General features: G+C 35.1%; 2 protein-coding genes across 4 annotated transcripts in view; both read right to left on the reverse strand.

Annotated features, from left to right (window-relative positions):
* The window catches only part of LOC117611637 (uncharacterized), a 124,272-nt gene that overhangs the window by 19,088 nt on the left and 79,305 nt on the right, over positions 1-25,879 (reverse strand). For all 3 annotated transcript variants that reach the window (XR_013062925.1, XM_076690686.1, XM_076690687.1), the window contains exons 3-5: positions 22,936-23,080; positions 12,602-12,721; positions 11,825-12,013 (exon numbers count right to left, since the gene is read on the reverse strand). Coding sequence is in view for 2 of the 3 variants with exons in the window: in XM_076690686.1 (XP_076546801.1) it covers positions 11,825-12,013; positions 12,602-12,721; positions 22,936-23,080 (454 nt within the window). In the remaining variant the exon portion in view is untranslated. The remainder of the gene's footprint in view (positions 1-11,824; positions 12,014-12,601; positions 12,722-22,935; positions 23,081-25,879) is intronic.
* Positions 144-3,390, reverse strand: LOC143305781 (lipase member H). The gene has a single exon (XM_076690688.1). The coding sequence runs from the start codon at positions 3,155-3,157 to the stop codon at positions 2,108-2,110; it is 1,050 nt and encodes a 349-aa protein (XP_076546803.1). The 5' UTR covers positions 3,158-3,390; the 3' UTR covers positions 144-2,107.

Genomic DNA, 25,879 nt, shown 5'->3' on the forward strand with positions numbered 1-25,879 from the left:
CTTATACTTTTTGATAAGATAAGAGATAACAAATCACTGTTATCATTGACATATCTCAATTAAATTTAGTTTAATGCAATTATAAAGCAAAATGAATTATGAAACCCAATTTTCTTCTCTAAAAAGCATTTAAATTTAATAAATTAATAATCTTGTCAATGTTTTCATTTTCTATGATCAAGTAATAGTTTCTTATTTCGTTTATTAGACACAATTAGATATTCTTTAAATTTCCAAATGAATCCTCTGCACAATTTCCAGAAAAGGAAAGAAGCTTGCAATCTTTTATACGAATTTGCATTCGCCGACTGAGATTTTTTTACAGATAGTAATAAAATCTTTGAAATTCGAAGGAGTTTGAGTCAACGAGCAGATGACAAAGTTAATTGAAACTTATCTAGTAAAACCTTTGACTCTTAAAACGGTTTCACGGTGACTTATACGAACCTCTTCGTCTTTGAGTCGGCTTTAAAGAAACTAACAAGATCACGTGCTAAGGCTTCTGGACCTTTAGACAATCCACGGTCTTTGCACCGTGCCTCTTCAAAGTTATAAATTCCTTTTATAGTCGCGAATGCTCGGTAAACCTTTGGAAAGTTCCTAACAATTGGCAAACGTTCCATTGAAAGCAATCACCTCGTTCTAATGACGCTAGAGAAACCAATTATTTACTCTCATACATGAAACTTCTTCAAACTAAAATTGTTAGATCAATCAACATAACTGATTTCAAATTTTTAATTACAATTTGAAAATTTATCAAGGTTTTTTATCAAAATGTATATTGTAACAGAAGTATTGAGACGAAGGATGATCATTTATTTTTCTCATTGTACATTGTGCAGAATAAATACTGTTTCGGTACGTTTTACATTTATAATTTATTCATATTTTTCAGGCAAATAATCTTTAAAGTTGAAAAGATCGATTGTTGTATTCCTGAGTAATAAAACAGGAATAAAGGATAGGAATGGGTTCATACTGACCCATTTATAAGTTGCTATGGAGCTAATAAACAATTGGTATCTTATTTACAATCCTTGTCGAAGGATTATTACGTTCCACTTTTCTATCTTGAATTAATACGTAAAATACTAAAATACAATTCTGTTGTTTTACTGGCACATTAGATAGGTATACATATCGTCGTTACATAAGCAGTTATGTAAGAGAATTATAACAATCTTATTGTCAGTATCATAAAACTCCTATCAATAACGTTGACTATACACAAGCGTTTAAATGATGTCAGTCGTAAAAATACATTGATGTTTTAGAATGGAAAACTCCATTTTTGTTGAATTAATATCTTATACAGTATACGTATTAATCCTTGTTGAGCTGATACCAATTTACTTTTAAATCATATCTTAAAATAGAAAAAAAAGTCACCACTGCCAATTAAATCCCTGGAAAGATCCAAATGCAATAGGAAATGACAATGAATATAAAATTTAAATTATAAATATTGAAAAGCTATATCTAAAATAATGCATATAAGAAAAATTAAAAATGATTTGTCATTTCCTTGCTCCATTTCGGTTTTCAGTTAAATTTTCAAGGATCCTTAAGAAATTTATTATTAAAAGAACAGTTATATAAAAGAACTAATGTTATCAGTTGATAAATTATAATTATTGTACAAAGGAGTCACGTCATTTAAATGCTTTCATCAGCACCATCCTAATCAGTCCAAGCAAAAATCCTCATGATTCATATTCAAATAATTTATCCCCATAAATGCTTAAATCAACTTTGATAACCACCAACCATAAATTGCTACAAATCGTTCCTGGGCGCGTCAAATAGGTAAAGAATCGGCTTCTAAACGTATACGTGTAGTCGGCTTAGGTTAGCCCCACTTCTTTCTGGAACACGATATCGATTAGCAGGGCACCAGGTGCCTGGAATCTCCTGACCTTGACACGGGCCACGTTTTTCAACCAACGAACTTTCACACTTTTCTCTCGAAGAGTTCACGAGCATGCCAGTCGTTCTCATCCCACGCACACGTCCTGTTTTTGTCTCCTTATCTGGGACAGTTATCTGAGACGTATTTGTGGTCTCCATCATGGGTTCCCGTTATCGCTCCATCCTTAACTCCACTTTACGTGTACATATCCAACTGGTTAACACTGAAATTCCCCATAGCGTACGGGCTATGAGCATGGGTTCTCACCAGGTAGAAGCCTCTCCTCTTCTTGTCCACTTTATCCCCAGCCAGAGTGGCTGGGTACCTCGGTGGGCACAGACCCAGGAGGTAATTGACGAATCCTCCGCATTGCCAGCCCCAGAAACCTACTTCGGAATTGATAGATTCGGCAAAGTACATCACCGACCTATGGTGATCACATTCGAATGGATTCCACCTGTCCCAACAACCTGGCTGATTGATACCTCCATTCATGTAGAAGTCAATGTGTCCACTCATCTCAATTTTGCCCTGGATGAATGCATTTGTATGAAATACATCAACAAACTCAGCATCCCCAGCATCTAACTTTCTGCTCTTGTCGTCGGTGATGAACAAAGGCATGGCTGGGTCTAGCCCGGTGATCCTAGATATCTTATAGGGGTGCAGTGTGTTTGCAGCAAAGCCAGGCACATGGGCGCCCAAGCTGAATCCTATCACGTGTATGTCCTGGACCCCTGTGTCCCTCAGTCTCTGGACCAACTGGGCTAAACAGTCTCCAACGTGAGGTACGTTCTGCACGACGATTGGGTAGCAAGGAGCATTTGCTAAACGATGCCAATCAACGGCGATCACGTTGTAGTCATAGGTCTTTAAGTATTCCATACGAACGTCCACCAGGTAGGACAGCATCATGTTGGAATCGTAACCGTGTATCACTATCTTGGTCGGTTTCGAAGGGTCAAAGTTGGTCTGGGCCAAGTTTGAACTAGTTTCATCCACCAGAATCTGTTGGCTTTCGTTGAAGTTTCTCCGTGTGTAAAGGAAGAAGGTTATCTCTTTGTCAGGACAGGTCTGATTGGTATTCACCAAACAAGGTCCTATGAAGTAGTCCTTTCCACCTGCGCCTTGGTCTATGGTGTTGCTGACGACGAAAGTCTCCGTTTGTTTAGCCATGGAAGATCGGCTGGTCAAGACCAACGAAAGAGCAACATAAAGTGCGTTCCAAACTACCGGAGCTGCCATGTTCGTTGTCCCAGCTGGTCCGCCGGCCCACCACCGGGAACGCTGAAGATCCTTGCTGTTGGGGTCGGTTTCACTCGACTGCCGAGAGGAAACTAAGCGAGTGGTCTGTGTACCGGCTAGTCGTGAGGGAAACTTCGCGTTGAATCAGCACGTACAGCCAACGACGAGGTTGGAATCCCTAAAGAGGGGCATGCCGCACTACGCTCCACTCCGCTCGGCTCGGCTGATTAGGAAGCTCTGACGCGTTACGCTCGATAACACAACGATCGATCGCGATGCAGCCTCGACGAAGGTCGAAACGATGACGGACTAACTGGTGCACGGTAGACGGTACGTATGCTGTTGCAAGTTTTAGGCAAGTTGTAGGTACATCTATCATTTTTCTATACCTTTAAGGTTTTTAGAAATTTTTCACTTTGAATAGTTATACATTGAAACGAATCAAAGCTTCAGCATTATTTTATCGTTTGAAAGATTTATACGAAGAGAACCCAGTCCGGCGCTCGCGCGGATGCATTTGACGCATGCGTGCGTCATTTGCATTGTGCATGCTGCATGCTGCATCAGTGTGCAGCCTGTTTTAAATGTCAGAGATACTTCCATTGGAAATTTTTTTAATTCCTTTTTTGCAATTTTTAACGTTGATTTTCAATGTCATACGACTTGTTAGATATTTGATGCATATGCAACAGTTGCATATGTTGGGTATAATTTTTTTTTTTTTTAATCTTTTTTCTTTTCAATTTTTTACTTTGGTTGCCGGTATGATAGAAGATACTTCTTTATGGTTGAAAAACTTTTAAAATTAGATGTTCAAATAATTCGAATAATTATTCTTATTTTGTTATCTTCAAATTTGAATACTACATAGTAGTATTGGCAATGTTATATCCAGTTATTTTCATTTAATGGTAATCAATGAAACATTGGTTTTTGTTATTTTTTCATTTTCGATTTTGTTGGAACGATCGAACGAAAAGCTACCCGTCCAATTATCGACGCTTAATTGCAAGGGTAACGGGTTTCGGATTAATTCGAAGACGCTTTTGCCAATGTTCGTTTCGTCGAAAATAACGAGCCGATTGAAATACGTTGTGTAATTGGCAATTTAATATTTTATTTACTCGTAACGACGCGTTCTACCAGGCCACTTCTGAATTGATCGTTACACTAATTACGCTTTGCAGATGATCGCTTCGAAAATACAACGTTGTAAATTGTAAATCGAGCTATTGTGTTTCTGCTCATGAAAATGAAAACGTAATTTAGGCAAATTTTAAATATTTTTTACCTTTCTAATTACTTACAATTTTAGTTATTGGAATTTGTTATAAAATAAGATTTCTGTGATGAAAATATCCAGAAACGGAATTTTCATCACGTTGTAGACTTATTTGCATTGAAGCAAAATCTTGCTAAACAAGTGAATTTTAAGAGCAGAAAGATAATGAAACTTGCTTTGAGAGCTTCGAATAGTAACCTCAACTGCAAAGTTCGACGGTTTAATTATATTTACGATGTACACAAACTGCTTGGTTCTGTTGTTTGTTAAAGAATCATAGTTATTACTGTTTCCTCAGAGTATTTCTGAACTAAACTGGTCTGATGCATTATTAATGAGGAACCTAACGAATAGTTTTTCGTTGCGCTCCAGAAATATAAACTTTAACGATATAAAAGAATTACTCGTTATTTTCAAATAATTTTTGACTTTACTAATATATTTTAATATATTTAATAATGGTAATTATGGATTTAATACATTAATAATGGCAACTGTTTTATGAATTTTATTGGAAGCATTAAAATTTTATGGCGACACTTACGTTCTATTTAACAAAAAAAGGAAACATTAAACGTTTGTCATAAAATAAAAAAAAAAATAATAAAAAGAAACTATTAGAAGAATTTTATTAGCTATTCAGCTGGACTGCCTTTGGTGGTTCTAGTGAGTAGTGCATTTGAGCCTTGCCAGCGGTTTCCTTTTGTCATTGATACATAATGACGATAATTGAAGAGGCGACACGTAATTAGGACATACAGGCACTGTATGCCTCTTTCGAAACGAACGTAAAAGTGTTTTTGGCCACGATTGTCATTCGTCTAACGTTTACCGCGAAAGTTAACGTTTGCGAGTCGCATACTAAATCATATGAGAATTTCACCTTCTAGAGGCACGGCGGATGTAAACGTCCACTTTCACGGCCACTTCCGAAATAAATATTTGACCGATGATGCGTTCTTAAAATAACTGATCAAACTTCCATAGTGTAATTACACTTCACTTTAAGTATTTAACATTAACAATTGTTAAACTCATGAAGTTTTGAAAACAAATCTTGAAAAATGCCGACAGAGGGTTAAATATAAAAACATACGAGTTTCAAGCAAAACCAATCGAAGCAAAATGATTGAAATCATCTAGAATTGTTCCATCGTTCCAGTACGAACGACTCAGCATAAAATTACAAAAGGAAAGAAGAAAGGTCTCTAGCCCTATCTTGCTTGTTCCAGCGGCAATGGATGAAGAAACAGGGTTGAAAACGGTCGATGTTTCGTTGGAACGAGGCCAGAGTCTACCATTGCTGGTCGAGCAACGCTTCTTTGCCCGTTTCTTCGAACTTCCTACCAGTATTACCGAGTTCTTTCGCATTTTTCCAGTCATGCGAACTGCCACAGTAGGCAATGGCAACTTTACTTTGCTAGTCATTCCGAGGGAAAACAATCCTGGAGGAAGTTTCAAAATAATGTGTTTGGTTTTGCTGAAACACTGCTTCTGGCCTCGTTAATGACAGCAAACATTATTAATCTTCCTACTATGGCCAAACTCAAACGTATAATACAGTTCTTTAGATTTATTACACCTATAGAGTTATTTAAACATAAATTATAGTTTAGTAAGTGGCTAGACTACTGTGAATGCTAATTTTTATCATAAACCACCACTAAATTTCTATATTATTAACATTTTGAAGGCTAAAGGCATTTCTATATTTTAGGAAAAATTAATTACAGAATTATACTTGAAAGCTTTAATAACAAGGATCATTTTGTTGGCCAAAACGTAGCCTAACGGTTCATTAATTTATCATTAATTAAATTGGCTCATAAATTAAATATCATTAATTTATCAATACCAACGCTAACCGTGTTAGAAAATAAACAATTTTCGAATTTAAAAATCCACAAACGTCGAGCTTTAAAATGCTGCGCAAGCCATCAGCCAACAATTGTACAGATTGCAGAGTATGTTGAACCGTAGATTCGCGTCTCCATCGCAAAACGACCACCATCAACCATAAAATATTTTACAAACGTTACCGTGGTCAGAAGCGGAACGAGCCGGTGGGTCAAACGAGGCCGCGGAATGCGACCAACGCCTCCCCATACGGATTTCGTCGAAATTGTACGAAGGTGCACGTCATCTGCGAATAAATGCGTTCACGGGTTGGAACGGCAATACGCGACCGCACGTCGAGCATTCCGTAGCCGACGATATCGTTCACCGGAAATGCTAACGTTAGAGGGGGGAAAAAAAAAGAATCGCGTCTCGTTGGTCGACAACTCTCTGTATAACCGTGCTCGGTGATAAATCAAAGGGCTCGTTGGTTCGCCGCTATCGCGAAACGGCCGCAAACAAATTGCACCCAGCTCGTGGTCGGCGTTCGATCTCTTGTAATAAGCCATAATGCGCCACGATTATCCAACGATAATTACACGCAATCCGTTTAGACAAAGTGCCACGTCGATTTCATTGCCGAAACGTTCGTTTTCATCCATTTACGTGGGCGTTTTCACAGGTGTTACCTAACTGATAAGTAAACCGAGTAAACATGTTTCTGCAAAGAGCATACGCTATTTACGCGTAGGTATAAAATTAGAGCTGTTAATTAATGAGATACTTGATTATATTGTTGCGCTGGGGAGTGGTGCTTGGAATAGCAATACTTTCAATAATCTTATCTTTGCCCTGTTTTACAACCTCTAAAGGCAGTCCTGTAAAAATTACCCAAAGTCTCTAAAAAATTAACTGTGCAATTATTTTTTTTTTCTTTTTTTAATTTTCTTTGTTGAAACACTACTTCGAACTCGTGTCTGTTACAAGAACACTACTAATACCGATCAAGTGACTTCAAAAGGTATTAGAGGTCACTTTGAGGAATGATTTTATTAGCTGCGCCCTTTACCAATGTGTAATTCACGGATACTCTCTTCTGTGACAGAGTGTAATGGAGCGAGAGGTGACTTGATAACGGGCAAACAGGAACATTGTAAGATTTATTAGCGTCTCGCGATGCGGATAATGTCTCACCTTACTAGCCAAGCAGAAGCAGACTTTAGCTAGGTTGAATTATTCGCAGGACGGAAATTAAGGCTCGAGGCTCTGGCCTCGGCTCTGTCTTTTAATCTCCGCCAAACGTTTCCTTCGTTTCGTTTCGTGCCGTTGCCTCGTCCTCGGTCCTTTCTCGATCGATATAACCTCAGGAAATTCAATGATACACAGACCCTACTCACGCACGAATCGCGGAAGTTCTTTTTACTAGAGTTACAGGCCTTTGTTGCTTTCACTGGTGTCTTGAAAATTTAACGCCCCCAAGTGAAACAATAAATTGATAATAAATATCTTTCACGGCACGATATTAGATTTATTTTAATTGATTAGCTGATTAATTAAAACACGAGAAGAGAGTGATTCAAGGCACTGACCTCTTAGTTATTTTAATTAACATTTTAAAATATTCAAGAAATATGGTAAAAATAATGTATATCGTTCACTTGTTCTATCACCTGTGATTGAAACGATACGTAATTAATACTATTGATTCCACCTCTCAAATTATGATACTGTATCAAATAGTATTAAATGTATAGTTAAACAAAGAGGATTGATATGTATTTGATACTTTTATAAAAGTATCCATATCCATTTCATATTCCACAGAAGTATTGATACCCATTTGATACCTTTTCAAATTATAGACACTCATTTGTTATTTAAAATATAATATCAGACAAATATCAATATTTTAGCGACATATCGAATGAATATCAGCAATCTGGTAAAGTATTAACCCTTGAACAGCGGAGACTGGGTTAATTGATCCAAACTTACAAAATATGTACCAAAATATCAATCTAATGTTAAATATATAAATTTTAAACGTAAGAGTTTCCTATATTGAAAGGATAATTTTTAGAGGAACAGTGTAAAATTTAGAAAATGAAAATAGTATGAAATACAAAATTGAATAAAATTGGGGCTCTGTCCATGGTCCGTCGTTGAAGGGTTATATGGGTTTTACTAGATATTCAGTGCTGAATGGTATCTTTTATTTGCACGATTTCTCGGTTGTTCTTGAGGAGCATTTGCAATCAAGAAAACTTTTAACAAGTTCTATCTATTTCTGAAGTTCTTCTGCTTGAACCGAAAGATAACGATGGAAAGTTAAACAGTGGCAAAGAAAGCTGTCTTTCGGTTAATTTTCCATTCTTTTTCTTTATGCTACTTCTTATCTTTAGTGGAATAATGTTCTCAATATTTGTTAATGTAAATATTTATGTAACAAATAATTACTATAAAATAATGACTCTCAAGATATTACACCTAGTATTCAAAAATTATCAAATTATTATATAAAATATCTAAGTTTTGATTTTTTTAAATTAAAAAAAAAAGGTTAAATTCAAAGTTATATAGTTTTTAACTTTTGACATATATTGTATGAATAATATGAAAACTCATAACTTTTTTTGATGTGCTGTTTTCACCCCTAGGGTCGTTTTATCGCGGAAATAAAACATACTTTCGTTATTAACGTTACTTGAACTACATTTCTGCAAAGTTTTAAAGTTTTTTTCCTTTTTTTTTTCAGTTTATGAGTTGCCACTTTTCCTGCAACTATGTACTTCAATTTACAAATGAAATTTCTGGTAAAAAATGAATCGATGTAACACTCTTTATCGCATCTTTATGTAACGCGTATTGCGTGATACTTAATCACAATTTCTCATTAAGGAGGTTCGATCTTCAAATGAATATTGCTTCTACGATACATATCGGTCGATTAATATTTACGGTCACGGTATTTGTGCTCGTACATTCCCTCGTGATCACATATCACGGTGAAAAATGAATTTGCGGTCGATCATACGTTACCATTTAACTCGGCTGCAACATGTATTACAATACGCGACAATGTGTTATTAATTGCTGACGAGTTAAAATGCGGTTCCCAGTTTGTCCCGTAAATTTTCAACCACACGACTGTTTATCCTGACAATTGCACAGCCTATTTACCTCATTAAATACGTAATTTTCTGATTTAATAAGGTATACACCGATCAGTGATGACTACTTGATGATTTAACAATGATGGAATAATTATTTCATTAAATTTGCATGATTCTTGAATCATTATCATGAAATAACATTTTGTGAAAATTTCACTTTATATCTTTGGAAAGAAATATTCTTAATTAACCCTTTATTAAATATTTCAAAGCTGCAAATATGTTCTATTATTAAATAAATATAATATTTAAATATTATTGATATTAGTATTAATAGTCAAGACACATAATAATATCACATAATAATCAAGCACAAAGAGAATATGATAATAATAAAAAACACGGTGCAATATAAATAATTAATTGTTCTGTTTGCAGCAAAAATAGCATTTCAGAGTGAAACAAGATTTATTAAAGAAAATTGATAATTCACAGTCGATTCAAGCATAAAAAATGATTTATCCTTACTGCTTTATCAAGACAATCAAGCACTTCCTCGAAGCAACAAGGGTACAATGCGGAAACCCGATCTAATACGTACGCAAATGACGGTTCGGTATTCCTGGTACTAAGGAAAACCTATTATTAAATGCTGTGTAGTGTAGCCTCAGGTGCACCAATTTCTGTACAGTGTTACCAACTCTGTTACACTAAATTCTAAAGCAGTCTACGACTTTAGAAGCACGGCCGGGGTAATAAACAATTAGGAGAGACAAGGAAACGTAACTGAAACTACCAGGCAAACTTATACAGGATCCAGGGGACCGTGTAACTCTCAGAAGCGCAAATTGATTAACTTTTGTGATGCAATTAGAACAGCTTAAATTGATTCGTACCTCGAATTCGAAACGTATCGTCGACTTAGATTACTTGATCAAACAGCATCGTCAAACAATACTATCCCTTCTACTAACTTCTAATTATCTAATTTAGCAAGGTATTATTTTAAACGAAAGAGTGTGAGTGAATTGAAATGAGTTAAAAAACAATGATTAGTTAGTAGTTAGTTAATTAAATGTACCTAATTAAACTTCTTTCATACATTTTAAATAATCAAAACTTTACACTATTACGAAAAAAAGCACTTTTCATTTTCAATGATTCAGATGAAAAATTAATTTTCAATTTTCATTAATTGCCATTAAAATATATTCTTGATTATACCTTCATTGAAATATCAAAACATTAATTAATTTCTTCTTATAAATAAGAAGTGAAATGAAACTTTTGTGTAGAAACAATCAATTAAATCCTGTACATTTATGGTTTAATTCACACAGAATTTCAGAAACACTGGTCATTAGAATTCACAATTGGTGTAATTAACGATAATTTGATGTTCGAAACAACCTAATTTTAGTGTCGCGTGTTATCCGAAATTACATCGGTGAAAGAAAGCTAGCCTCGATTCCTTTAATCTCGGTTCTTTCATCAAAAAACCAGCTGCAAATTCTATGCAAAACCACTGGCAAGCTTTCATGCGTGAGATCCTATTGAGTTTAACCTATTTTCCCCATGTTAAATTAATCTCGCGCGAAACTAATTAGTCCCTCGCTTTGATAAATTAATAACACGGCACACTGTAAAACCGTGCGCGTTCTATCTATACCGCGTTTATTACGTCAAATTATACACAGTTTATGAACTGAAAGCTCAGGGGTGCATTCTTCATTCATTGAAGACTGGATCTTAGACGGTAATTAAATGTAATTTTATTTAGACGATGAAGCTTTCAATGATCCTGTCATAGAATAGCAACCATTCCGAATAAAATTACAATGTAATAGTAATGGTAATATTATAATAATATAAATAGTGATAGTGAAAGCAATAGCAGTAACAATAACAGCGACAATAGTGATAATAATAGCAACACAGAACACACAATGTTTCCATTATTTCCCCAACCCTAACATCCTCATTCCGCTATATTTCCAAAACATAAATAATTTTTAATATATATTTTTTATTCTATCCAATTCCATAAATATTCAAACGAAGTGCAGCTAAAAATAAAACCACCCGGAAATTCATACACGCGCTACGCGCTCACCCCTTTCACTGTAAACATGCAATGTAAGTCAGAAAATAAAAACACGAGGAAAAAACCATCGTCCACCATACAAGCTTTCAACCCTGTCCAAGTTTACTCATGCATCGGGAGATCTCCCTCGACTTTCGGGGGGTTCAACTCTGAAATACATGGAACCGGTATGTTTTCAAGGGTGAAAAAAGGCTGAAAAAGGGTGGATGAACGGTGAACTGGCTGTTGGCCGAACGAATACACAAACACACCGAGCAACATGGCTAAGCAACGATGACACAAGAAATATAAACCGTGTGCGGACGCGAACGAGTGTGCTTTTTGTGACTCACATGGGAAGCTGACTGGAGGATGAGACTGGGCGTTGTGCGCGTTATGGGGGTGCCTTGGGGTTGTGGCCCGTTGCCTGCAGAAACAGAGAACGGCCGCCGTCACCAGACCTGCCACGCTCAGTATCAGAAAAACGAGGGCAACTGCAAACCAGATCTTCTGCATGCCCAAAATTGTTGATGTCTCGGAATCTGAAATAATAACAAGATTTATTAATCAAACATATAAGTAGACAAATATTAATTTCAGAAATTTTCACCGCTGCTACATTTCACTTTTATTTACTTTATCAAAGTACTAATTACTTATTGCGGGCGATCGACGCGTATGTGTGTCCAAACATAATTGTCATAATAATTTATCATTCTGTATTTATTGTAATGATTTAAAATTAATTTGAATTAATAGTACTCTGTGGAAGCTAAGGAATCATTCGTCCTGAAAAAGTTAATGATTTTCTAAGGTACCTTAAACGAAATTTCCAATCACAATTTTATCAATAAAGAAATATAAAATCAGAACGCGGCAAAACTTCATCTACCTAGGATTAATGTAATAAAATAGAAAAAAGAATTTTTCCATAAAAGAATATAATTCATGATAAAGAAGTTTAAATAGTAATTTCAATAATAATTCGACGATTCCTCTCCATCGTTAGAGTTGAACGATTCGATGGGAAATCAATTTGCCATCGGCGTATTTCACTCGAAATATGAAAGGAGCCACCCTTCTCGAAGTAAGGGTGGGTTCGAAATGAATCGTTGGTAATTAGAACTTACTGGCACAGATGGAGGTAGCCTCATCGGAGCCATCGCCGCAGTGATTCACACCGTCACAAAGGAGGTCCGTCTCGATGCAAAATTCGTTCTGAGTACACCGGAAGTCCTTGCAGGCGTGCTCTGAAAATCCAGAAAAAGATTCATCGTTAAACGCCATCAATATATAATGATAAAGTCTGGTGATTGGGGAACAAGTAATAGAAGTGGCGAAGTAATTATATACCTCTAAAGGAAATATTTAACGATTTCATTATTTCTATTCTAGGCGATAAAAGAAGTTACATTGATTAACCATTAGCTGGCACACTTCACCAGAATAACATTGCTGGCACACTCGAACAATTAAGAATGGAACCACTAAAATATTTACTGCGAAGAAGCTATTCATTGTTTCTACTTGAAAAAATTCCTAGATAATCTCTGAAAGTTGTTTTAACATATTTCATAGTTAATATTATAAAATAAAGATAACTATATGAAAACATATAAAATTGCATTCATATTTAACAAATATTATGAAATCATCGACCCTTTTCCTAAAAAAGTAAGGCTAATTATTATTCTCCATCGAAAAGCACATGAATGATGACAAAAGCCATAACTTCGACAGGTCGTAACAAAGTAGTCCAGGTTAACGATCCCTCCCTGTTCGCAATTATAACTCTTCGAGGTGGTTCGACGATCGAAGGTAATAAAACGAGAAACGAAGGGTGGTTAAAGGATTGCTGGAAGAGAAATGGTTCGAAGAAAAACTGGGAACCAACGTCGTGACGTTCGGCAAAGCGTAATTTTCTATAATTTAAAAGTTGAAATTCTTTTCGCCTTACCGTCCCGTCGATTCGAAACGAAGGGTGGTTAAAAAGAATAAAAAAAAAGAATGGTACTATCTACGAACCTTTCGCGAATATACCGTTCGATGGAACGAATTTATCCGTTGCTAGAAGAATAATTATCCTCCCGAAACGATCTTCTTACTTGAAGAGAGTGATGATTAAACACGTTTAAACGCTTTAGCCCGCTCGAAATCGTATTTCTAGCGTTTCTAAATCTCGTTCTGTTTAACTTGACGCGTCAATTATTCGCGACCCGTTCGAGTAATCGATCTAGCTGGCCCTATCCAAGTTTTTAAAACGCTCGCCCGATAATGGCTTTCTGCAACGGGTTAAAAGCATTCGCCCTTCGATGTTTGCGTTCGATCGTTTTATTAATTAAGTTTATTCTTTCGAGCGAATTAAAATTATAAAATCGATAATGAATTGGAAAACTGATCGATCGTGTCTCGAGCAAATATCTGCCTATCAATTGGCTTCTCTCGTACGTTTAAACAAATTTTGATTACATTTTGAAATATACGGGGTGATTTAAAAAATTTGTGCTATTTTAAGAAAATTAAATTCTAACGTTGAATTATGTAAAATTTTAATTAAAGATGTATCTACTACTTGACACAGTGGATTAATATTATATTGTAGCAAGGTGCCATTTTTTAAATGGTGAAGTTACATGGAATGTAAACGTTAAGTTAGCAGAAGGTTGGCCAACTTGAATAGCAATTAATGAAAAATCAACATACATTTTCTATCTGGTAGAAGTTTCAAAGTTCGCACGTGAATAGAGTTTTCAACAGGAGTAAATTTCACTACGATTACGATTGGACCAACGATCAGCCGCATGGGGCTCGTTGACTTTCTATGGGGTATTATGGAGTCCGGAACTACTCCACTTAAAAGACCGCTAGGATTTGAGTTTCGAACCTCATAAATTGTGTAAATAAATTAAATGGATTCGAACGACCACTTCACGTTGAACGTTAATTAATTATTGTATCGGTTTTTCTTTGTACATTTTAATTTATATATTGAATTCACAATAATTTCGATAATATGAAACCTTTGTAAAATTTCAATTAATCAAATAATCTTCAACGAGCCATACCTGTTGTTTGACCTAATTTTCGCAACCCTTTGTATTTTAAATATTAAAAAAGGAGAGACAATTTTGAAAAAGATCAAACGGTGAAATTGAAGTAATTTTAGGAAAATGTAACCAGTATACGAGAGCTCGTGAAATGACTTCGACGCGTTCATGAGCATGCACTCACCTTGGCGCCCATGGTGCGCATAAGCTAATTTAATTAATTAATCGCGTATCATACGCTTTCTAAATGGACAGGTGACCCGTGCATTTTGCCGTTCGTGTCCAGTCACGTTCTATGGATTATGAACCGACGACGAGAAGCGCGCGAACCGTCTACATTCTACATAATGGAAATATCATGTAATTTTAAGCCTTTGCCAAAGTACAGTGAAAAATTTAAATTTTACTAAGTTTGAGAAAAATATCATTAAAAAAGTAAGAATGATATTTACAAAATTCAAAAAGGAACCTATTACGAAATAAAGGGGGAATAAATTAATGCCAACTGTATTTCAATATTTCTTAAAAATCATACTAATAATATTTCAACTGTTTCAACAAATTTGTGTAAAAACAATAGAAAAATATTTTTTTATTATTTTTAAAATGTTATCACAGAAATGGAACTGTTTTTATATTGAAATACTTCAGTACGAATCCTGTACGAGCTTTTACATTTTGTTTCGTATTTTGTTATTTGTTGTGTTGTTTTCCACAGGCACGTTATCGAATGTTTTTGACATATCGATGATCAGTTTTCCAACACTGCAGATTATGAAACATTGCCGATAGAAGAGGAGAAAATTTCAACGTGACTATTCAAAATTATGCTCTCCCAAGAGACGTTATTTCTCGTTTGTACTCGTTTCCATGACAGCTAAATGTAAAGTTAAAACAAATGTGGTTTCATTTTCTTTTTTTTTTTTGACTTTCATTTTTGAAAGAACACACGATCCATAAATACAGCAGTATATTTGGAAATCCTGGACATACGTATTATATATTATCTTTACTATTTTTAAAAAATAGTTGTAAGGAATATTGTCAAATAATTTGAATAATTGTTAAGCTATTGCAATATTTTTGAACACATGATTTATTTTAAAGGTTCATATCTTCTAATAGAAATTTCTTAAACCAAAGCTATACTGTGTAATAATTACCAGCATTTTCACTGAATATTACATCAAATTTCAAGTAAAATTTATTGCAACATCCTAATTAAAATATGTAAAGGAAGAGTAGATGAATTGCACTCGGATTTATTGTTTGATATAATTAACAACCAGCCATTTTGTATCAAGGATAATACTGAAGATTTTACATAGTTATATTTATGGAAATTAAACTTCAAATTGATATGTGTAGCGAACGCTCACGATGGATAAATAGAATTGCATAATGATGAATAAATGTTCACATAAATGAACGTAATTTCGCTGATATTGTAACAGAAATTTTCCAGCAATTGTGTCGGCGTTTCTCACTGCAGTATACAGGAACACCGATAAAAGGTACATTTATTTGTCCAAGTGCTTTGACGGATTCAAAGCGCCATCCAGTTGGTTGCAAAATGCTGTCATTTGGAAATACAGTGAGATTTCAATTCTATGTCCTGTTTTAACGATCCATTTTGTATGTACCGTTCAGACCAACGATCACCGACGTCATTTCGAGAAGCAACACAACTGTCCATCTTGTTTATAACACTTTCTTTCTACCTCAATTTCCCTACCATTCTATGATTGTACCGTACAAAATAATTAACAAAAAAAAAAGAAAATATTGTGAACAAAAATTAATTATATGACTGATAACAAATTACAAAAATTAATTTTTCTTTCTACAGAAAATCGAGGTATTAATTTTATAGTTTAATAACAAAATATAATATACTGACAAGTAGCTAATAAATAAATAAACCAAAATCAAATCAAATCAATCAATAAATCAAATCAAAAGCATCTTCAAAGGTAGACTTCGACACTTGGTTCCCCATTTGTCAAATTTCTTAAATAGAAGACGTGTTACCCACTGCCAAAAAAGCCGAATCTATTGCAAATTATCGTCATTATCATCACGAATGTCGTCATCCACGTTGTCGTAATCGTGTTCTCCCTGCGGTTCATTATATCCGCCTACACGCGAGCACGCGATCTTCGAAGGGCTGTCACGCGAGTAACCATAAACGCGATATAAATCGGTGATTGCACGTAAAACATCAAGAGCTGGTTTTTCATTATTTTACAAGAATGAAGAAATTTTTAACCCTTTCAATCAATCTCATCGTTATGTACTTCAATTCTAGACTATTACTTAAAACCTCAATTATCTCAAAACTGGTCAATTTTTGTCTTCGTGAAATATCAACCCTCTTCAGTTCTAAGAGAAATTATTATGAATTGTTGGTGATAGTTATTAAACTATTATAAACTATTAGTAAACAATCGGTGATTTTGATTTTTTGAAAGGTTTAGATTTTAATGTTTTAATCCTAAATGGTGTCCAGCTTGATGAACCTAGGTTAAATTGCCTTAACAGGAAGCGTGTCAGTCTGGTTGTAGGTGGAAAACGTGGATGCGTTCTTTCATTACGTCTCGTTGTTCTTTTGTCGGAAACAATCGGAGCCAGACGAGAGATTCTGACGGCTCGTTGTCCGGGAAACTCGCAAGTACGAACCGGTGAAGCGAGAAATTGGGACATCGGGTAACGCTCTCATATACTCGAGCTTGCAGATTGCGCTTTGACGACGTTCACGCTAACGTTTCGACTTTTTCTTTCTCTCCTTTTTGCTTTTCGGTTTCCCCTAAGCCGTCGTTTTCAAAAATTGAACTTTAAGAAATGAGAATGGCATTGATTGACGTATGTTGTTCTATTTCAGTAGATGAATCTATACCAATGATTAAAGTGCATTTATAACTGCTCTATAAATGATGTGATTATTTATTCATTTATTTACTTATTAACGTCATATTGATTGCTAAAGTTATAATACATTCATTACAACGCGTAATGTAATATTATAGGTTGAAGAATAATTTTGCATCTTCCAGAATTCGATACCGAATATCACAAGTTTGTGTTATTAAAATAAAAATAAATATTTCAAAAATTATCGTTTATAGAAATAATATGAAATTCGTAAACTTTGGAAATATTAAATTAAAAAGTTTTTCAAAACTTTTCACAGATTTTCCTACATATAAGAAAAAATGATGTAATTTAATTAAATTGAATAATTAAATTTGCTATTTTTCTGCCATCAAAATTCCGGATTCTTAAATTTCTGTCCCGAAATCCTGAATAGCCGAAAAATTCGTACAGCATTTTTCCATTTACAAACGGACACGTTCTACGTTACGACGGAATGCTTTTCTTGGAACGAACGTTCATTGGAAAAAAGGGCGCCCTTAGGGAATTATAAATGGGGGTCGATGAACGAGAGAGAGAAGGATTTCGGTGAAAAGAACAGTGGGCAAAGAGAGCAACGGAATGAACTGCATAGTTGGCATACCTTGGAAAATGCGAATTGTTGAATTCGTACGACAACAAGCACTGTTTGCTGGTGTTCCCAAATAATTCCAAGAATGCAGAGAATCCACAATGACCGACATTCCTCGTTAACGCGACGGACATCAAACTTTTTATTTTACGCGAAAAATCTATGGCTATATATTTCTTTTCAAAGATAAAATTTCATTTCAATTTATTTTATGTTACTTTATTAAAAATAAAATAAAATGATCCATGATGATCAAATTTCCAATTGAATGTTAATTAATTTTGCAACAAATTTGGTTGGTAAATGATTTTACAATAGAATTTGGAGAACCATGTCTGTCGAGTACGTCCATAACTCATGAAACACCCTGTATGCACAACAAAACGTGATTCGATGGCAGTCCATGGCAAGGGCAAACGCATAAACACATTAGTCGGTCGTAAAGGGGGTGCGTCGTTGGAATTCTGACGCACCGGAAGCCGTGAACGTGGGGTTGCTGGAAGCCCGAAATGCGACACAAAGGTTGCACTGCTGGCTTGATGGATACGTATGGGAGACATCCCTATGGAAATCATCCCTCCACCCCTCAGCCTAATTCCGCGTCGAGAGCGGTGCATCATCGCCTCGTGAAACTCGTGCACGAGACCGTGACTCGTTTGACAACCTATCTATGCATGTTTGTACAAGGGTGGATTCAGAACTCTTGTAGGTATATATTGCAATAATAAAAGCGAAATATATTAAATTAGTAATATCAAATCAATTTGCCACCCTTTTGCATATTTTAATTCAAAATCGTTTAAATTTTATTGTACCGAGAAGGTATATTGTTTTCTTTGATTAAAAATTATTTATAATTTAAAAAAAATATATGAAGACCGAGTATCTTTATTTTTCAATTATAAAATTAAATAATTATTATGCAGCACTACTTCCCTGCGACTTTAATTTTTTTATAAATGCAATTATGCACCTAATACATAAATGCAAATGCACCCTTAAATGCAATTGCATGTTATTACATTAGTAAGCAAGTTGCATTTGCATTTATTGACTATGTGTTCCTCTGCACTCTCAAACACAATCTTGTTTGTTCAACGAAAGACGTTTCGTGTTTCAAAGGGAATCCTCCTTCATCGAAGTCAAATTGATCGATCAATTTCGAGGGTACTCACTGAAAGTGTGTACACGTTACACCGTTCGCAGACAATACCATTACGAGCACAACAGATGGATAATACGGGAGTTATAAAATTAATTACGCCGTTGTTCCACAACTCGTTATTTTGACGTCCCTTTTCTGCTAACCGCAGGATTCCATTGTAATTATTTCCCAATGGAGATCTGTATCCGACTGGGTCGCAGAGTTGGCTACGGATTAATATTGCATTAGCGTTATCGATTCGAAAGGCAGTGAAACCGGTACTCTACTCACGCGGGGAAATTTATCTTTCTCGATTTTAGACGGACGTAATTAAATTACTGGGTCAGTCAAATTCGCCAATGGTAAACTTCGTTACAAAATAATTGAAATTTGCAAGAATTTTCGTGAAAACTAATTTCAATCAGAGTAGACTCTCGTTATATCGCCGCGGACGGAGCTGTGAAAATGACAAGGGCTAGCTAACCCCTTATTAAGAAATTTAAAAGCCTTATTCCCTTTTTAAATAAATAACAAAATATTTGAGAAAATTTCAGAGAATGTTATATAGAAAATTAGATTTAATATGGAATGAAACAAATTTTTATGGTCCCCTATTGGACAATTACACTTGTACCATTTCTCAGTAGTACACTTTCAGAAATAATGAGTCTACTTAAGTAGATCTATCCATACCAAGGTTCAAAATTCAAGAAAGTTGTGAAATCACTGAAGAGTGAAAGAAGTCGCTCACACTTATCACGTATGGCAATTTTCACAGTAGCAATCAATCTTTAAAAAAAAAAAGGAAATATTGCCATTGTGAGAAGGAAATATATTCGATGAAACGAAATTCTCAGTGCAACCATCTCGAACACCGCGAGAGAAAGCAATTCCCAACGATCTCTGGAGGATACTAGCAGTCATGCTTCATCCGCTGTTTTATACAGCATAAACTACAGCTAACAGTTAGATCATGGAATTCTTTCGAGATCCATTAAAGGATACACGGATCCTGTATCTCGTTCCGGGATCAAATTACGGGCTACTCTCAACGGATATCTTCGAATGCTCGGCTGATTCTGCAAACGTATCTTTGGCGATCCACTTCAACGAAAGAAGGTGGAACGAGGAGCCGTCATTTCGATACGGTGAATCCTGAACAGCGGTTCTAAGGATTCCAAGGGAAACCCTTCGACTTAATTGACCCTAAACCCCCGAGAGGATTATCTATGAGTTTCGGTTTCGTTGCCTTAATCCTAATGTTAAAGGGAATTTCCTGAGACGATGCAAACGTACAATTTCGAGGATCTCTCAGGGTTATCAAGGAGGATACGCGAGGAATTAATGATGACGGTGGATAATGAAGAACGTGTATACTCGAGTGTTGCAGAACATTCGTGTGCCAACCTTGATAATGAATGGAAACACTTATAAAATATCCATCAAACAAGGATTTTGGGATCATAAATGATTTTAAATGTGTACAAAATAAAACAGTTATTTTACCTCATCCAAATTCTATTAAATTTTTCTTTCTTTTACTTATATTTCAAGCAAATTTTAAAGCAATTTAAATTATGATTTAGACTTTAAGAAGAAATATGCCTCTCCTCAAATTGAAAGGCCATAAAACCATCCTTTCCTTTAAGATTTTTTTAAAAGTAGAAAACATTAATTATTGACATTTTTAATAGCTTCAGCGTGACAGTCACTATGTTAATTTGAAATAAACGGTATTATACTGATACCACCTGTTCTATGAATAATCTGAAATTAATGCTATCAGATTAATACTTAGCATTTTAATCCTTTGATTACTGATTAATTCGAAAAGAATGGTGCTGCACTGATACCTACTATTTTATGATTAATGTAAAATCTGAAATAAATGACGTACTACTAATTGCAATGAAAGATAAGATTAGAAACAATTTTAAGCACGGATATAAATCTCCCAATTTATAAAATGTAAATACTAAATCATGACTCGCGGACACTAGGTATTATACAGTCACCTTTACCTTAAATATATTTTATCTCAAGAATAGATCGTATCTCGCAACTTTGTACGACAGCACAATTTTTTTCTACCAGACGTGATTTATAATGGTCACGTAACCGGTGACCCGTTTAGTATGTACATTATAACAAAAGTACCAGTATCACCAACGTACACGTAATAACAAGGCAGAGAGGTTAATTATCCGTAAAATGTGGCCCCGTGAGCTTTAGAAAAATTTTGCCACAATTTCGCTACACCCCTCGTTAATTTTCTTTCGAGATGCTAACAAAAGATATCTCGTTAAATTCTGATGAAGCAATTTATATGAGCCGCAAGATAACGTTATAAATGAGAATAATGTAAACGAGGAACGCTGTTGGAAATTCTAATATCATCTGAAATATAATTAAAATAAACTATTGTTTCTATAATTCCTATATTAACAAAGGTAAAATACAGACAATTATTGATTATGGTTATTAAAAATCCAGGCTTTATCATAGAGAAAAATTGCGAAGAATCTTCAATTTTTCATTTCTACGTCAACTTTCTACCCGAAAACTATAGAAGGGGATGCTTTTGTATTCGACATCAATCATTCGGAAACCAGAAAGCTGCGTTCAGCCGCATCGACAGCTTCGCCGAATCTCGATTTCCTTTTCCGTTCGAATGGAAAAAAGAATTGCAAAGAGAAAAAAAAATGAGCATAGTAGAAACTAGATCCTTTCGTATTCGGCATGAATCATTCTGAAACTGAATACATTCGAAAAAATAGCTATGAGCCCGGGGTGAAAAGAACAACGGGGAGAGATCTGTTGAAGGTTCGGTGTAAAATGGAGTGCTACATTACGGTTTCAAAAGCTAGCAACCAAGTTCGAAGTGAAGCATAACTGACGAGCAAACAGTTCGGACGAAGTTTGCCGATATTCCACGGGTCATGCTTCATTTCCATGCAAAATGGAATAAAATTCACGGATGGAGATTGTTAATCATTTTTTCAGGCGATTCCTTCTTTTTGGCGAACAGTTCGCTTTGAATTTCAGAAGGGATGGTTTGGAAACTTTGGTCTTTGGTTGGCATCCGACGAATTACCCCATTAATGAAATGCTTGATAGACATCGAAAAAGAAGCTTTACGTGAAGGATAACCGATAGTAGTGGCTTAACGGGATTTGCTTCAGCTCGAGACTGATATTTCGTTTGGACAGATACGCTTCGCGATTTCTTCTCCAAAAGCTCGGCAAATATTTGATAAAAGTTATTTAAATAAAAAAAAAACTAGTATAATGTCATTTAAAACAGATGACGTCAGTTTATTTTGACCCCATGGTAGATATTTTAGGAAAATTTTTTCAATTTATTAATTTAGAAAAGGAATTAGGTCGATAGCTGCTATAGTTTCCCAGATAATACTTTGTAACACTTTATCTGACTCATATTTGTTATTTAAAAAGAAAAAAGAAAAAAAATCAAAGAAAACCGCCTTAATTTCTTTAAATTATTTCTTTCTAAAACTTATCTTAATAATTTGATATAAATTATTTTGCATCGTTAATTGTATACCGCTCTTATTCAAATAATGCATACTTTATATGCAATAATTATGTAAATTTAATCAATTCTCATATATTTTCCACGATAAGATGCAGAACGAACAGGACCAAGTTTTCCTCAAACTTCCCCCGCGAATCAGATAGGCAAAACTCGTACGTGTTAGAGAACACGAGGCATAAAGAAACGAAGAATTATCACGTGGACGAATGTACTCACTAGGATCCTTGACGGCTGTGATAACGAGGCGGAAGCCGTTCGTGATGGTGCCCCAGGAGTCGGTGACGTATTTCAATGTCACGAAGTTGGTGCGGGTATAAATTGCACCCACGCTTTGCTTCGTGTTCCTGCAGGACAGGTCTGCCTGGAAAACAAAAGAAACGGTACTCGTTGAATACAAGAATCACTCACGAACAGTATTTACTTTCTACAATTTTTGTATTATTCAATCAATCATCGACGAATGACATATACTGATTGTTACTTCCAGGGGTAACTTTTTTATTTTATATACAGGGCGAGACATTTGAAACAGGTCACCTGAACAACTCGCTTGCTTTTGATAAAAGAAAAAAGTATATCAGATAATGTTATATTAAATGTAACATTTTAAACCACTGTCAGACTTGATGAGGACACTGAAAACTGTCTGACCTGTACAACCCTTGTAAACAATAATGAATTATCCTAAAGTAAAAGCTGTTTTTCGTTCTTTGAGAACAGAGTAAAAAGGAGCTAGAAAATGGGTGTTGCCGGTAAGACAAAACTTCTGCTTTTTGTTAATCATGCTTGAGAAACTTCGTTTGGGTCAAAGTAGTGAACTGAAATGGTTTTTATTTGAACCAGAGGAAACAGTAAAGTACCCTGCACACTACATATTTCAATAGTAAAATTTTCTAGATTTTCAAATTAGCCAATTTAATATTATTAATTTGTAGAGAAATTGTAGAGAAAAATGAATTAAAATCCACGGTGTACCTATTCTTTTATTTTGTAATCGATAACTACCTTTTGATGGTATAATTAAAGAAAATTTGAACATGATAATAATTATTTCACTGAATTGAATTCAATAATCTTCACAGCAGTCAACGTGTTAATTTCTCTTCATTCAGTTTAAACGAGAAAATCTAAAGCCGCAATTAATCTACCATACAATCAAGCACGTTCAATACACTCGGTTCAAAAAGAAGTAGCTTGTAAAAGCACGCAATCAATGTCGTTAATTAATTAAGACCGCGAAGAATTATCCTGGCACGATGATCTCGTTCGTTCGTTCGTTCGCCGCAAGACGTAATCCCGACCAACACTTGTTGCACCTTACTTAAACTTAACGAGAAAACCCGGAAACAGCCGGCGTACGGCCGAAGGAACGAGAAAAAGGGGCGTTGTTGAGAATGTTCATCGATCGTTCGTTTCCGGTGGCCTGTTTCCGTGGCTTCGTTATCGTGAAATATTGTCCTCTATAATAACTGTCTTCTTTCCGGCCCAATTAGTGCTTAAATGCACTCCGGATAATCCGTGTTTAATTATCCTCCTGATGGTGAAATGAAAACAAGCACCATGAACACGGTGGCTCCCATAAAATGGAAATAATTATAATCTACGGGCAAATGTTAAAATTCGTCGTTTTATCGACGATGAAGCGGATTTTCACGGATAAAGTGATTTTAATTGGAAATGCTAAATAGCCACAACGAGCGGCACCTGCTTAAATGAATATCGCTAATCAATATTAAAGGTACTTAATTGGGTATACAGGATACCTAAAAAAAGATGTATGATATGCTCGCGATTAAATAAGATTTCTTCGTGGAAAATGGCAATGCCACAGGTTCCCGCCCTTCTCCGTAGACATCCTCGGGGAAAATGACAATTTAGCGGATAGAGCCCCATATACATCCGTAGATCCGAGCCCTGCCTTACATGATGGAAATGGTTACCGGGTAGTTATCCAATGGATCCAACTTTTACTGAATCGTCAAGATTAAGATTTTGAGAATTCCTACTTCCCCTATACTGCCTTTTTCCGTGTAGAAACCTGATTTGATCGCGAGTGTACAAGGTACACATTATCATCCTTACGATAAAATAATTAAATTAGAATATTACTACTCCAAAATAAAAAAATAAACACTCAAAATTTGAGGTGGACATATGATTTTATACAGAATTGCATTTTGGGCCTAGGAACTGTTAATTAATTCTGATGATCTGATGGAAAGTTTTAAGATCCTTTTGATCAACAGAAAGTTTGCAACTTAGTAAATATGATGGTTTTTGATTTACTAAACCTGTGTCAGGAAAGCGAAAACACACTAAACAATACGGAAACGAAGTTCCTCGTGCACTTTGTTTTCGGCAAAATCGATTTTGATAAATCGATTACGTTGGTTGTTCTGCTCGAAATGAGTTCCATTTTACGTACAAATGGAGAAATAGTGAATGCACGGAAAACTTTGAGATTCAAAAATGTAAAAAATGTGACTGTAAAAACATTGTAACAACAACTTTTCATCAATTTTATACATCTATAGAATTGAAACTGAAATACACATTGTATCAATAATATTAATAAAAGATGCGTGAATATAGTAATTTTCTTTAAACTTTGAGCTTAAAATTGATATAGAATAATTGCTATTTTGCAATATTGTTTTGTCATGAAATTGAGCTAAACTTTTTATGCGTCAACTTAACACTACAGTTGGGGATGAAAATAAATGGACACCGTTTAAAACAGAATACTCTATTTAAAATTGAACTAAATGACTTGAGGTTTCTTAAGAAGCTATAAATTTAATTCGCTAAAATACGTGCTTTTATCTTAAAAAAAAAAATATCAATTTGTCAAAATCCCACAGCAAAAATAACGAGGGACAATTTTTTAAAACTTTGAAACTTTCTTATTTCAAATTGATATAGTAGGTATAAGTACCATTTTACAGTATTTTTGTGCCGTCAAATTAACGAAATCAGTCACTCGATCTCATTTCATAAATATAAAAGCTCGAAACCGCGGTCAGCGTTACTACAAAAAGCTGACGAAATAAAAACGAACCTCTATTCAAAGGGGTGGGTGTGTTAATTGTTCGAAAGGGTGAATCATGTCCCGGGTCGATGTGCATCAGCCGGCCATACGTCGCACGTAAAAACATTACCT

The sequence above is a fragment of the Osmia lignaria genome, chromosome 10 (assembly GCF_051020975.1).
Source record: "Osmia lignaria lignaria isolate PbOS001 chromosome 10, iyOsmLign1, whole genome shotgun sequence".
Taxonomy (NCBI): domain Eukaryota; kingdom Metazoa; phylum Arthropoda; class Insecta; order Hymenoptera; family Megachilidae; genus Osmia; species Osmia lignaria.